At 36.9% G+C, this 14948-nt stretch overlaps 2 protein-coding genes across 3 annotated transcripts; both read left to right on the top strand.

The window, feature by feature from the left end:
• Positions 1 to 1377: 1377 nt before the first annotated feature.
• Positions 1378 to 7791, top strand: LOC126585369 (uncharacterized). Its single transcript, XM_050249774.1, has 16 exons — positions 1378 to 1721; positions 1813 to 1857; positions 1944 to 1984; positions 2073 to 2154; positions 2522 to 2566; positions 3346 to 3402; positions 4038 to 4097; positions 4180 to 4307; positions 4560 to 4797; positions 4900 to 4966; positions 5231 to 5301; positions 5374 to 5463; positions 6025 to 6133; positions 6322 to 6413; positions 6733 to 6838; positions 7526 to 7791. Exons 1-16 carry the CDS (start codon positions 1581 to 1583, stop codon positions 7648 to 7650), a joined length of 1497 nt encoding a protein of 498 aa, XP_050105731.1. The 5' UTR covers positions 1378 to 1580; the 3' UTR covers positions 7651 to 7791.
• A 540-nt stretch (positions 7792 to 8331) lies between these two features.
• On the top strand, positions 8332 to 14852 carry LOC126585368 (exocyst complex component EXO84C-like). 2 transcript variants are annotated; one of them, XM_050249771.1, is made up of 8 exons: positions 8332 to 8608; positions 9581 to 9601; positions 9776 to 9870; positions 11133 to 12165; positions 12898 to 13422; positions 13623 to 13811; positions 13958 to 14094; positions 14181 to 14852. In XM_050249771.1, the coding sequence occupies exons 1-8, from the start codon at positions 8513 to 8515 to the stop codon at positions 14425 to 14427; spliced, it is 2343 nt and encodes a 780-aa protein (XP_050105728.1). In that variant the 5' UTR covers positions 8332 to 8512; the 3' UTR covers positions 14428 to 14852. The 2 variants fall into 2 exon arrangements, with proteins under 2 accessions (XP_050105728.1, XP_050105730.1); XM_050249773.1 differs by lacking the exon at positions 9581 to 9601 and having other exon boundaries at positions 8336 to 8608.
• Positions 14853 to 14948: the final 96 nt, after the last annotated feature.

Here is a 14948-nt window from a genome sequence, read left to right as displayed (position 1 = left end):
AATTAAATCTAACGGTTACTGGGATATTTATTAATTAGTATTAGTGTCGGTTATAACCGACACAAATACTAATTTGAATTGCAAATAGTGTCGGTTATAACCGACACATAATTTGAAAAAAAATTGAATACAACGGCTAGCTGACTGCAACTAGGCCGTTGTATTCAAATTTTTTTTAGTTTAAACCTTTTTTTACTTCTATAAATATGGTGAAGCTCTTTCAATTCTTCACTTCATTTGCAATCTTTCCTTCAATATATTTTTCAATTTATATTTAAGTTGTTATAGCTTTTAAATTTAAATAATAAATTATGTTTGGCCCTATGGCCCTTTGGCCCTCGGTTGGAGACGATTTTTTGTGACAGGGCTAAAACGAGCTCTCTGACCATCTGGCCCTCGGTTGGAGACGGAGGCAAATATGACCCTGTAATGTTCATTAAAATATTAATATCTTGGAGAATCTTGGAAGGCCAGAGAACTAAAACGAGTACTCTGGCCAGCCATCGGTTGGAAATGGTCTAAGGGGCGCGAGAGAAGGCAAATTCTAGTGTGTATTGCTTTGCTTATTGCATTGATGGCGGAAACGAGTCTTCGGATTTTTTTATTCGTTTTCTTCGATTTTCAGGGACTGAGAGTAAGAGAGCAATAAACCCAAAACCCCCAAACACAAGCAAAAGTTTTAGAGGAACATCAAAATTAGCAGTTTGAAAAACCTATAGTAAAAATGTCAGAACTTGAAAAATGTTCACAATGCCGTAAAACTACGTGGCTACTCACATAATTTGACTAAAAATGAAAGAATGAAAGTTAATATTATCGGCAAAGATTGTAAACTTAAATAGTATACATTTGGATTTTACTATTTGATATGTAAAGTTTTATTCATACATTTCAAAAGATGTCGGATCAAAACCTCTATATATAGAGATATGCTTGTATCTTCAAAACAATACACAAGATCAAAAGTAGAAAGTGATCATACCAATCTCCCTCCATTATCTTTACCTGCATTCATTGTCTAGTACAGTTACGAAAATAAACATTGTGACACATTACTATGTTCCACTTCGATCTCTAGCAAATATTCTCTCTCACTTTTGCAAATTCATAACACACAAAACTAGTAGTCTTTGAGCTTGAGTGGGTTCAATTTAGGTAGATTTTAGGTCATAGACTTTACCTCAACATTTGGAGCGGCTCAGTTGTATAATGTTTTTATTTTCTTTTTCTACAAGTGGTAGATTGTTCTGGTGATTAAAGTATTTATTGTCAACTCAGTGCGTTCGACGTTTAAACTCTCCCCTCTTTTCTTTTATGTAAAATATAGTTTGTATTAAAAAAATGCATTGTAAGTTGTAACTTCAATTCCAATGTAATAGGAGAAGACAATGGGAGGTGAATTTGAGGTGTTAGGGTTCCAAGCACTTTCCCAACGGTTGTTTGCTCGCGTTGCGTAGGTCAGACACTTCCAAACAAACAACACCGAGAGTTGCTTCTTTTTACAACCACAGCGCCTCTGCCTCTGCCGCCAACCCAAAACATCAAAACTCCAGCACATTCAATCGCAGGGAAAGATAATCATGGAAGGCAATAGCAATAGCAACGACAAAGACCAGAACCAAATCGTGGATGTCCGCTCGGTGGTCGAAGCCGTCTCCGCCGACGACTCCGACGCCCCCCTCTACCGAGTCGAAAGCCTCTGCATGCGCTGCGGCGAAAACGTACTCTCTTTCTCTCCCTCTTAATTGCTTCTTAGGGCTTCTCTGTTTTAATTTTTATCATCCGATTTGTTAAGTTTATTGTTAATTTCAGGGTACTACCAGTTTTCTGCTGACTCTGATTCCACACTTCAGAAAGGTATGCATCTAATTTCTGATAAATTTCGCCAATTTCTTGTTCTTTCTGTTGTTGCTGTGTAAATGAAAGTGTTTGTTGGTGTGCAGATTTTGCTTTCGGCTTTCGAGTGCCCGCATTGCAATGAGAGGTAAAAGTTCAAACTATGTGATGATAGTTTGTTCAATTTTTTATTGCTGAGTGAAATTTTCGATCTTGTATGTTTTGTTTTGCTGCAGGAATAATGAGGTTCAGTTTGCTGGTGAGCTCCAACCCAAAGGTTGCTGCTACCAGTTGGAGGTGCCTTCTGGCGACCCCAAGGTTAGACTAATTAAAATTTTGTTAATTGACATTATATGGATCATTTTATCTCTCATTTGTGTCTCAAATTTGCGGTATTTAGCTAAGTTCACGAGAAGTACTGATCGTATTTTATACTCGCATAACCCTTATCTTTATGTTTATTTTGCTTTTCGTGTTTGGGTCTGTGTGTGCATTTTTATGATAATCTCAAGTCACAACTAATAGTATGTGCTCTAGAAGTCTGGTTTGATTGAAGTAAGTGATCGGTAATGGAAATGGAGATTGAAATTATACTACACAATGCGATACATGATATTTTCGCTGAAGTGTATTGAGCATTCCCCCTCCTTCAGGATTGCAGAATTGATGAACTTTTTCTGTGCAGATGCTTAATCGACAAGTGGTGAAGTCTGAGTCTGCTACTATTAAGGTACTTGAGTATATCCTGCTTGAAGTTCAATGTATTAATTCTTTTCCATTTTACATTTCTGTAATGTACAGTTTCTTTAACATCTTCAATTATGTTGACTTTAATAAAAGAACTTGTTTTTGTTGTCTTTATATTATCCGAGTTTAGCTGGAGAGCTTATTGGATTTGTTAGTTCAGAGTAACATAATCATTATTCATTATTGTTAAAAAAGTTCTAAATCTTGAATTGGTTGAATGCTGACTTACAGTTTCTAGTGGTAACTTTGATTTAATGTTGGTTAGTTAGCTAGTTAGTGGTAAGGTTTTCACATTCTGGCTGGGGAGACTGGGGTTGGATCCCAGTAGTGGCCCATCGCTTTTTTCTTTGTGAGATAAATGAATCCTGTTGAGTTGAGTATATACTGTACATAAGTACTTCCAGATCTTAGCTAATTAGGTTATCAGGTGGTATAAAAAAAATATAAATTGTAGATTTTATCTGTTGTTTTTAAAAAAGAGCTGCAGATAAAAATTTTGACCTAGAGTTTCCAGTCTGCTATAATATATCCCTTTTTGGTGCTAATTGACACTAATAGAAATGATAATGTTTTTCGTATTTATTATTTTATAATTCCTCTTACTAGATGATCAAGAAGAACGATAATAAAAGGCTACAAAATTAGTCAAACTAAGATTAATTTTATTTGTTCTTATTGCTTGTGGGATTGTCTATAATATCTATTTCTATAAGTTAACAAAAATGTATTGAGTTGTGCATTCTCTTTCATTTGTGTCCACAGATTCCCGAATTGGATTTTGAGATTCCTCCGGAGTCTCAGCGTGGATCTCTGTCAACGGTATTGTTTTACTCCCCCCTCTTCTCTAGTAGAGTTGTACAAATTGCTGCTTAGTGGATTAGCTCCTTTCACCTGGATTCCTTTCCCTTTTTTGGTAATTTTGTGGTTGGTAGTGATATCTCATTTTTTACTTGTATGACTTGTGGTCTGTATTCAACAGATTGTACATTGAAGCATTTTGAGTTTAACAGATTTCTTTAAGTTTTCTGTTTCCTTCAGTCAAGGCAATCATTTTCTTTTACCCCCTTTTGGGACTTGCGGACCGTTTCTGTAATAGTTGAAAGAGTAAAGGTTTGATTTAAATTTTTTTATATGCAAAAGGTGCTGACTGAAAGTAAATCTATTTGTCACTGGCTCTAGCCTTTGGCACATATTTTAGGCATATGTGCAAGGGTGATAACTAGGAAAATTAAATTCCTTTTATTTATTATCTTTTAGGATGGGTAGGCTTAAGTGGTTGGTTCTCCCTGTATCACCTTTTTAATTATGTAGTTTTGTCTTTGGTGTATAATTTCTCATGTATTTGTACCTTCAGTTCAGTTTTTTTCTTATATTTTTTTTCCAGAAGTACCTACCTTCCACCCCCACCCGAACCTCTCCCTTTCCAAACATCTTATATTTGTGTGATAATTTAGGTTGAGGGGATATTGTTACGAGCAGCAGATGAATTACAAGCACTTCAAGAAGAACGCAAGGTTCATATACGTCTTACAGTTATTGTTTAATAAGATAATATAGTTTTTCTCAATATTTACTTGCTGTCTTTTGAGTTTTCAGAAAGTGGATCCTCAGACTGCTGAAGCATTGGACCAGTTTTTGTTAAAGTTGAGAGCCTGTGCTACAGCAGACTTGTCCTTCACCTTCATTCTTGATGATCCAGCTGGAAACAGCTTTGTTGAGAACCTGTAAGAGATTCTCAATTTTGAAAAGAGAACCATTTTGTTATAACTTTGGTCCTTGGGGTCCGTTCTATCAATAATTCAATATACAGTTTAAGTTGGATTCACTTTTAAAAGGAATGCAGCTAATGTCTCATAAGAGACTTGCATTTGTGGTGGACTCAGAATTTTTCTTCATTGTTGCTATATTTTGACACTTAATGTTGCTTTCTGTTCAAACCTTTCACTGGCTGAGGGTATAAAATGTTATTTGTGCAGGTTTGCTCCATCCCCTGATCCATCATTGAGTATAAGGTTTTATGAGCGAACTCCAGAGCAACAAAAAACATTAGGGTATGTTGTTGATGCAGCATCAACAGAAGCGGTTAGCACTTCTGACCAAGTACAAAGAGTCCCACATGGCTCAATTGGAGCAGCAGCTGGTCATCGGGCCATTGCTCAGAGTAATAGTGCTGAAATTGCTGAATCTTTGTTTCGATACACAGCTCCAGAGGAGGTACACATTTATTAAGTGTTCTATGCATTACAAGTCTGTATCTTTTCAGCATTTATAGATTAGATTTTGAAATATTTAGTGAATATTTCCACTGTTTGACAGGTGATGACTTTCCCATCAACATGCGGAGGTTGTACTGCTAGGTGTGAAACTCGAATGTTTGTCACCCGTATCCCTTTGCATCTTTTACCAGTCTTCAGATATTTGAGTCAATAAGTTGCTTCTCTTTTATAGCTGATCAAATGGAACTGTTTTTAGTCTTGTGAAAATGGATTTTCCTCTTTAAACCAATGGCCTATCTGTAGATCCCACAATAACTGGAAAAGAACACATCCAAAGAGAGATTAAAACAATCCAGTTGGTTGCTAAAGAAATTTAGGATACCTTTAGAACTTCTTTTTGCAATATTTTTTTTCTTCTTAACCATTTACAGACATTCCATATTTTCAAGAGGTAATTGTCATGGCATCCACTTGTGACAATTGCGGTTACCGCAATTCTGAGGTTTGTACCGATCTGCTTATTTTCTTTTTCTCTCTTCCATGCTTTGTTGTTAAATTAAGCTCTCTTGTGCAGTTGAAGCCTGGTGGACGAGTTCCTGAGAAAGGAAAGAAAATTATTCTTCGTGTGAAGAATGTTAAGGATCTTAGTCGTGATGTAATAAAGGTCTATTACCATGTGCTTATCATATCTCCTCTGTATCTTATGATGTCTATTACCATGTGCTTATCATATCTTGTCTTTATCTTATGATCTGTGCATATACTACTTCCATTTGCCCGTATACCAGTAACGTGTAGCACTTGACATTGCTTTCCCATGGTTGAGTTCTAATGGTTCTGATTAGAGTGGTTGTTGGCTGAATCTTTAGAGAATTTTGCTGCAATTTCTGCACAAGAATAAGGAACTTTAGATTTCCATCAGACAGAAAATTGTGGAAAAGATGGGAGAGTATGGACTGTTTTATTGGTTTATCAATGCTGTAAAAATAAAGGTTTTGTTTTGCCATTGCTTGTGGTACTAACTACTAAGTGATGTACAGATATATACTATTAGTTTGTTTATATGGTTATAGACATACATACAAGCATCCTGAATGTGGAGAATAACAATATCAACTTAAGATGTGATACATGTGTGTTGGTTTTGAGTCCATGAGATGTTAATACCTTTATTTTTAGTATAAAGTTGCAAACCGTCGTCTGACAAACTATCATGCTGGCTCAGTCAGATACTGCAAGCGTAATAATTCCAGAAATTGAGTTGGAGCTGGCTAGTGGCACTCTGGGAGGGGTTGTTACAACTATTGAAGGCTTGATAATGAAAATTAGTGAAAGTAAGTGCTGATATTTCTGTCTGTGCTGTCCGTGACATGCTGTGCTTTCTAGTTTATGATTCTTTTAATTCCTTATGAGTACCTTAAAGAGTGGAATTTAACTTTGGTATCTGTTCTAATTACCTGGAACTGATATGGCTCACCTGCGTTATGGTTTTGAGAGAGTGACTTTATAATTTGTTTTGCAGGTCTTGAAAGAGTGCATGGATTTAGTTTTGGAGACAGTATTGATGAGAATAAGAAAAGCAAGTGGCTAAATTTTCACACAAGCCTGAAAAAGGTACTAGATGGCCTTTCACTGGAACATGTATAGAAAAGAAATATGCGGTCACAGCTTTTAATTTCTGTATTATTCTTTTTCATCAATGCATGGAACATACTAGATGGACTAAAATTTTTGTGCCAGAAATTTATTCGAACATTGTAAAGATGGCATAAATTTCTAATATGGATATGTTCTTTTTCGTAATGGCTGTGGAAAATTGGTTTGCTTTATTCTATCTTTTATTGTAGTTGTCTTTTTATGTATAATTATGGTGGCTTTACTTTTTCCACTGACAATATCAGTTTTTCCCTTAACTTCTCTCCCTCTGCTGCAGCTTCTGTGTTTAGAAGAGCCTTGGACTTTAATTCTTGATGACGCATTGGCTAATTCTTTTATTGCACCGGCGACTGACGATATAAAAGATGACCATCAGTTGATGTGTAAGACTTCTTTCTTCCATCTCAAGTGTACTTTAAAAAGTCATGGTTCCTCCTTAAAAAATGTCATATTTAACACTTAACAATAGTAGAGGATGATTGCTGAGTCGCTGACAATCATATATGTGACATGCGAGAGAGATAACTTTTTTTCCTTGGCTGGGTCAAGAGAGGGTTTTTTGTCTGTTCATTTAGATTCTGCAACGTCTATGTAATCGAGTTGTTTTTCTACATTGTCACTACATATACTTGCAAAAAGATTCTTAGAACTACATCAGTTGGGTGTCGCTGTATGCATCTCAAGTTGTGTGGTGTCTCACAAGCCTAACCTGGTAGGCATCTAAAGCAGTTTTAGCTCCCTTGTTCACCACCAATGAAATTGGTTATCTGTTTCTGGCGGATCTACAGTTTTCTTGCAGACAATCTTCAAGTGCGATAATGATTTAAGTCACGTTAGAACTTGTATGGAGAACATTATTAAAAACTGATGTCAAGTCATATATCTCCGCTAAACGCTTGTGTGACAAGCAGACCTCATATGCTTACCAGTTTTTTCATTTGCATTTTATTTTAATTTTTCTTTCCGAGTTCCTTATATTGTACTGCTTGTTCGTTCGTTTAGCCGATTAAGACACCAGTCATTGTTTTCTTATGCTTGACATTATTTTCTTTGGTGCCGGCTGACTCCAGTTGAGGATTACGAGAGGTCATGGGAGCAAAACGAAGAATTGGGTCTGAATGACATCGACACCTCTTCCGCTGATGCCGCTTACGATTTGAAAGATGGTGCTGTAACAGAGAAGTCCGCGGTGTAATTCTATTACCCTTTTCTCTTCCCATTTTTTCCGACGGGAAAGGAATGCTATGTACTAATTCGAGCTTGTGTAACTTTACTATGTATGAGCTCATGCTGCTATGTGAAATTTGCATGGAATATAAACGTCCATTTCTATGGTACTAAATGATCGAACTTGACAAGGGGCCAATGTTTTGGTCGGCAGAGGAAAGGGATCCGGAAATCCTCTTCGGATCCCTTCCACCAACTTCCACCAAGTTCATCAAGGTCACAAATCCAGATCTTTGAACTTTGATCCAACGGTTAAAATTATTATAATTTTTTAAATAGGCCTTTGTTTGTAGTTGTTGAATCAAATTTTAAAGACCCGGATTTGTGGTCTTAGTGGACTTGGTAGAAGGGATCCGGAGAGAATCGCTTTCCCACTAATAGTTCCTTATATAGCTTTATGTAGGCAACAAAATATTAAAAATTTGATTTCGTAATAATAATTTTAGTTTAGCTCATCCATCAAATAATTTATGGTTACGTTATTGCTTATTTAATGGAGATTTTTTACACGATGACTAAAATATTTGATGATGGACAAACTTAATCATCACTTTTATCGATTTCAAATATCAAGAATCAAAGTAGAAGGTTATGCCATCATTTTTAAAGCTAAAATGCCACCAAATATGTGAATACTAAACCGAAACTTTTATTGGGGTCTTCACACACGTAACACTTTCAATGAAGTAAGCAACAAGAAGAAGAAAAATGTTGAAACGGTTGGGGTGGCAAGGTTTTACTATTTCTAGGAACACGGTCGCAGTATTACGGAGGCTGAAGCAACTCCGTAGAGAGCGAAGGCAAAAGGCAAACGCAGAGATCAGTAGAAAATGGAGAGCAGCGAAGAAGAAGAAGACTTCCCATCGATCGAGAGCATCACTTCCCAGTCCAAAGTCGACTCTCTTTACCAATCCCACACTGAAAAGGTTCTTCTTCTTCTTCCCTCTTCAACTGATGTCAAATTGTTCGATATGAACAAATAAATGCTCTTTTTGCCCTCCCACCTCTGTTTCTATGCAAGTTTCAACATTTGATTTCGCACCTTTTCTTTTGTTTTTGTTTTTGTTTTTGTTTTTTTTGTCAATCAATTTATTTGGACCCCATTTTCTATCTCTCTGAGTTGTTTGAGAGTTGCCCATTTCAAATTAATCAATAATTTTGAGAGTAATTATGATTTTTCACACATTATTAGCTGAATCTGTTACATTTTTTTTATCTGGGTTTTCACTTTCTTAAGTACAATTTGAGGGAACAGTTGGATTTTCCATCTGGGTTGTCTATTTGATGCTGTAAAAGAGCGAAACTGCAAAAAGTTAGTGAATGACCCAGCGATTTCATTGGCATTGTGACGATTTTGCGTTATTGATCGGTGCATTTGGACCTAGTGACTGGATTGCTCCTTGACCATCCAGCACCGAAGGGCTCATCTTTCTTCTAATAGTTAACAATTGCATAGAAAAATGACTAGGTTTACTGAAAAGATTACTCCAATTGATTTTCTGTTATCGGTTGGTGCATTTGTACTTGGTGTTTGCTTTCCGAATGCATTCTCGTAGGCCTTAAGTTTACGAGCCCTTAAGGGTTTTAAGTTAAGGTGGTTAACAATTAGAGTTTGGTTACAATAGTATTAATATCTGGCAGTTGGAATGGCTCACTGCAATTTGTTTAGAATATATACTGTTATGAAAAAGTGTAATAGTATAGTGGCATTGTCCATCCGCGTGGTATATCTACCTTTTAATGGAGGCATATGACGTGAGAGTCACAATGCTCATTACAAGCGAATCATATGTAAATATAAATGATGAATGTATGCTCTTCTTCGGAACATGTAGTAATGCATTCTGTTTTCTGTAAGCTTGTTTGGGGTAAAGATTTATGGACTTTGCCACCATCAGGACAGGGAGTTGCTGTCTCAGGTTAGCAGCTGCAAGTATTGCATTACTGTAGAGATTCATATAAGCTTTGTTGATGATGCTTCTGTTGTATTCTTTCAGTGAGCAGTTTGTTGTGGTAATTGTATGTATATCTATTTATGTGTTATGGACAATAATGACATTCCCGTCACCTATACGTATATGTTGTTTATGCAGGGAATTAGAAAGCTATGCTGTGAGCTGTTAGATTTAAAAGATGCAGTGGAGAACTTATGTGGGAATATGCGAACAAAGTATTTGGCTTTTTTGAGGTAAATCAATAACACTGAATCAGTTGTATTTTGTTGAAACAATAAAGCAATATACGTATATATATACGATTAGTATTTTACTTGAAAAGGAAAATCTGTACAAAGTTGTCCATGCAAGAAGTTCACAAGTTTGAAATAGTTCATGCTTACGATCTAACTATTTTGAGCTTGGGGGCACAGTGGAAGAGAATATAGGAAAAAGCTTTAAGGAACAGAGTCTGCCACATAAATATTTCTTTGTATTATACTCGACAAGAACATTGCTCAGTGATCCTATATACAAGAGTGTACTCTAGTTACAGATTTTTAGGATCTCAACAAAATAAAAAGTTCCAAAATTTCAGGATCATATTTGGTTCAAATCACATCAAGGGCCTCTTATCTTATGTGGAGAGATTTTCCAGTATTAAAATTTTTATAGGTGACATCATGAGGATTTCGTAAAGACAATCAGTAATAGAAATATATTAACTACATATAAGAAAAACTTTATGTGAAGCAAAACTACTTAGTTTGATATGATTCTATTATTATGTAACTAGTCCAACAAGATTGGCAACTTGAAGTAATGGTTGTCATGAAGGGGATGTGAAAGCTCAACTGTTAGATTTATAACCTGAAACCTAGAAAATTACTACACATATGGCATTGAAAAATTCGCTCATAATGGTAAGATTGTGTTTTGAGCCATTTTGTGACCATTATTCCATTTTGGCATGATTCTTCGGCAGGGGGATGCTAGCCTAGTTTAATTTAACTGGAAGTTTGTCTCAATGTCTGTGTTTGCATGTGTGTGCCTTATTAACTGAAAAAAAAGTTAACATGCATCCCAACCTTTTTCCCTTCCGATAATCACACGCCGTGTGTGAGAGCTTCTCCAACATAGCCCTGAAGGGTTTTACAGGACTGATCAAGTCTCCCACCTCAATTTTCTTGGAGACAGATTGTTTTGGAACCCCAGAAGGGCATGGACGATTCATATTAGCCTCTATATTTTCATTTCTCAAAACTATGCATCTTTGATATCTCTCCTATGGCTCGTTGATTATCTCTAAATTCTCTGCATCTCTATATCAAGAACAACATATTTTGAGGCCTATTTGGGCTTGCCATCCAGAACCCTGAAACATGGTCCCAAAATGGCCCAAAGCTGTTTTGCTTTCTTAGTAGGTCTAAATTGTTTTGATTTTCAGTTAATTTCAATAAGTTCATTAATCCTGCTTATCCATGCATGTATGATCTAATCTTACTGCTAATTGCAGGATATCTGAGGAGGCTGTAGAAATGGAGCATGAGTTGGTTGAGCTCCGAAAGCATATTTCAACTCAAGGGATTCTTGTGCAGGATTTGATGACTGGTGTATGCCATCAATTGGAAGAATGGAATCGGTCTAGTATTGAAGTCCAGCCAAACCCTGATAATCATGAACTTCAAGAACCATTGCCAATTGAAACGGACCATGACAAGAGTTTTTTGGAGAAAGTTGATGTTCTCTTAGCTGAACATAAAGTAGAAGAAGCATTAGAGGCTTTAGATGCTGAAGAGAGAAACTCTCCAGAGCTGAAAAGCTCGGGAGATACTTCAACAACTGAAGGATCCTCATACAGATCCGTTTTCTTGAAAAGAAAAGCACTGCTTGAAGATCAGCTAGTTGAGATTACTGGACAACCTTTTATTAATTTTGTTGAGTTGAAGAAGGCCTTAAGTGGGCTAATCAAGCTTGGAAAAGGGCCTTTGGCACACCAGTTACTGCTGAAGTTCTATGGGTCCCATCTTGAGAAGAGCATTGAAGCTCTCTTTCCTTCTTCTTCTGTCTGTCCAAAGACATATCCAGCAACGTTGTCGAAACTTGTTTTTTCTACAATCTCACTGGCAGCGACGAAGTCCGGTATAATATTTGGTGATAATCCTGTTTATACAAACAGAGTAGTCCAATGGGCAGAGTGGGAAATCGAATACTTTGTACGGTTGGTGAAAGAGAATGCACCATCTTCTGATACAGTGTCTGCTTTACATGGAGCTAGCATTTGTGTTCAGGCTAGTCTCAACTACTCCTTGATGCTGGAACGACAAGGGCTGAAACTGTCAAAATTGATTTTGGTGCTGTTGCGGCCTTTTATTGAAGAAGTTTTAGAGTTGAACTTTAGACGAGCAAGAAAAGGTGTCCTTGACTTGATGGAAACTGATGAGTGCATGTCATTTTCACCTCGCTTTGCACCTCCGCTGTCTGCATTCACAACATCATCACATAGCTTGATTGCTGATAGTGGGATAAGATTTATGTGCATTGTTGAAGTAAGTTAGTCCCATACTAATCTTTCTTCATATAATTTTTATTTCCATGTCTTTGTACTGATACAAGCATTATATTAACTTATGCTGGTCTTTTTAGGTTTTATGTTGAGGATTGAACTTGAGGAATTAAGATGGTGGCAAAATTTCAGACCTAATGACACATGAAAAAAAAAAATTCTTATGATTTTTAGGAAAATGCTATAGAATGCTTAATTTTATATTTAGGTGATTTAACAAAGCCTTCATCCGAACTACTCTGAGGATGAAAATTTTGGAATTCTTCAAATTATTTCTTCATTATTTTCAGGAAAGGCTTGCTTGCCCTCACTTGGTGCGATGGCAAGTGCCTTCGCCCATGAGCGGTAGGTCTCGGGTTCGAGACTTGGGAGCAGCCTCTCCATAAATGGGGGTAAGGCTAGCCGACATTCACCTCTCCCAGACCCTGCGTAAAGCGGGAGCCTTGTGCACTGGGTACGACCTTTTTATACACTCACTTCCTATGTAATTAAGTATGCAGGTACCTTCTACTATTTTGTGCGTACTTGCATGTGGGCACATCTGATTTGTGCGTGTAAACATAATTTTTATAAGGATGCAATTTGTTCTTGTCTGTCTGTGCATATGCATTTGAATTGGTATTGTTCACTAGTAATGCCAAGTTCATCGATGCATTACTAATTTGCAAGTAATGACTCAACTATCAGTTCATAATATTGGTAAAAAATTTCGCAGGATATATTGGAACAGTTGACCCCTTTGACCGTTTTGCATTTTGGTGGAAACATACTGAGTAGGATTGGACAACTTTTTGATAAATACATGGATGCTTTAATTAAAGCCCTACCAGGACCATCTGATGATGACAATCTCACAGAGCTGAAGGAGTTTGTATCTTTTAGAGCTGAAACAGATTCAGAACAGCTTGCCGTTTTGGGAGTTGCATTTACCATCTTGGATGAACTACTGCCAAATGCTGTAATGACCCTCTGGAAGCTGCAGAGTGAAAGTTGGGAACCAAAAAGTGGACTTGCTGAAAATGTCACACCTATTCCAAGCACTTCTACAGAGTTAAAGGATTGGAGGCGCCATCTTCAGCATTCATTTGACAAGCTAAGGGACCATTTCTGTAGGCAATATGTCTTGAGCTTCATTTATTCAAGAGAAGGACAGACACGATTGGATGCCCAAATATATTTAAATGAGAATGGTGATGATTTGTACTTGGACTCAGCCCCTTTGCCATCGCTTCCATTTCAGGTCTTGTTTCTTCCTCTATTATGCTTTCCATATACACGGTTTCTATGTAATCATATTATTTACTTTTATTTTTATATGGTCTCCCCTTTTCTCCAAATTGCTTGTTTTTGTATATCCAGATATTGCTTTATTGTGTCATTTTTAATAGGGGTTATTTGGCTGTTTGTGGTACAAGTAATGAGATTGCCCTACTGTTGCAGGCATTATTCGCAAAGCTGCAGCAGTTAGCAACCGTGGCTGGAGATGTGTTACTTGGAAAAGAGAAAATACAGAAAATTTTGCTTGCTCGGTTAACAGAGACAGTTGTAATGTGGTTGTCCGATGAACAAGAGTTTTGGGGTGTGTTCGAAGATGATACAGGTCCTCTTCAGCCACTTGGGTTGCAGCAGGTACTTATATCATTCCATACTGTCCATTTTAGAGTTTTCCTAGTTATTGTGGGGTGAACTTAGATTATTTATCTTTCAATCTTAAAGTTATTGTATATTCGCAATTTAGCTTCGCAGTTAGCTGATAATCAACTTTGTTATTGCAGTTAATTCTTGATATGCACTTCACTGTTGAAATTGCACGTTTTGGTGGTTACCCATCCAGGCATGTGCACCAGATCGCGTCAGCCATAATTGCTCGTGCTATCAGGGCTTTTGCTGCTAGAGGCATAGAAGTACAAAGGTCAGTTGTGTGCATGTGGGCGTATATATTTTCCCCTTTTTATCCTCCTAACACAACCCGAAACTAAAATTCTTGTGTTTTATTAGTGCACTCCCCGAGGACGAGTGGTTTGTAGAAACTGCAAAGTCAGCGATAAGCAAACTACTTATAGGAGCAGAGTGGTCAGAGACATCCGAAATTGATGAAGATAACATTGCTCTTCACGATCACATCGTATTGGATTCAGATGATTCTGTCTCTTCCCTTTCGAGCGTAGATTCTTCCGAGTCTTTTGCTTCTGCAAGCATGGGTGAACTTGACAGCCCCAAGCATTTTGACGATTCAGAGGGTTGAAAATTTTTGCCCTCCCATCAAAAGGAAACAAGAACAAAAGAAGTTTTTGTTTGTAGGAAGTATGTTGACAATATTCTCGTAGCGTTATGAAATTTTAATCAGTGTGAGTTGTAGTATTGTTATATGAAAAGCAGGACACAGACTCACAAGTATATGTCACTCTCTCTGAGTGTTGTATTTATAGATTTGTTTCTGCTTTTCATGTCTCTAAAGACCATTGTTTGGGTTCCTCCGAGGATAGCTTTAGTATTTGACAAGGGGAGTGAACGATCGAGGGAGAGATGAAGAGAGAAAGGGGATCTAGAGGAGAGACGGTAGAGGGAAGGTGACGGAATGTTTTATGCGAGAAATTTTTTTTTAATTTAATCATTTTGTAGAATTATTATGTTTCGGTATAATATGAATTAAATAAGTTGATAGCTTAATCTACTCTAAGATTAATCTGGAATTTTCCTATGACCTCATAATAAGGATGTTAGGAGAGCATTTTTATGAACGATAAAATTATATTACGGTAGATT

The sequence above is a fragment of the Malus sylvestris genome, chromosome 10 (genome assembly GCF_916048215.2).
Source record: "Malus sylvestris chromosome 10, drMalSylv7.2, whole genome shotgun sequence".
Classification (NCBI taxonomy): domain Eukaryota; kingdom Viridiplantae; phylum Streptophyta; class Magnoliopsida; order Rosales; family Rosaceae; genus Malus; species Malus sylvestris.
Note: the sequence above shows the minus strand (reverse complement) of the source record. Positions and strands in the feature narration are given on the sequence as shown.

What these genes read in the sequence shown, in the direction of transcription:
- LOC126585369 (XM_050249774.1), top strand. Translation starts at nt 1,581, where the DNA reads ATGGAAGGCAATAGCAATAGCAACGACAAAGACCAGAACCAAATCGTG. An exon ending in CTGAGTCTGCTACTATTAAG is followed by an intron (nt 2,567 to 3,345) that starts GTACTTGAGTAT and finishes TTGTGTCCACAG; the next exon opens with ATTCCCGAATTGGATTTTGA. An exon ending in AGCGTGGATCTCTGTCAACG is followed by an intron (nt 3,403 to 4,037) that starts GTATTGTTTTAC and finishes GTGATAATTTAG; the next exon opens with GTTGAGGGGATATTGTTACG.
- LOC126585368 (XM_050249771.1), top strand. Translation starts at nt 8,513, where the DNA reads ATGGAGAGCAGCGAAGAAGAAGAAGACTTCCCATCGATCGAGAGCATC. An exon ending in ACAGGGAGTTGCTGTCTCAG is followed by an intron (nt 9,602 to 9,775) that starts GTTAGCAGCTGC and finishes TTGTTTATGCAG; the next exon opens with GGAATTAGAAAGCTATGCTG. An exon ending in AGCCACTTGGGTTGCAGCAG is followed by an intron (nt 13,812 to 13,957) that starts GTACTTATATCA and finishes TTGTTATTGCAG; the next exon opens with TTAATTCTTGATATGCACTT.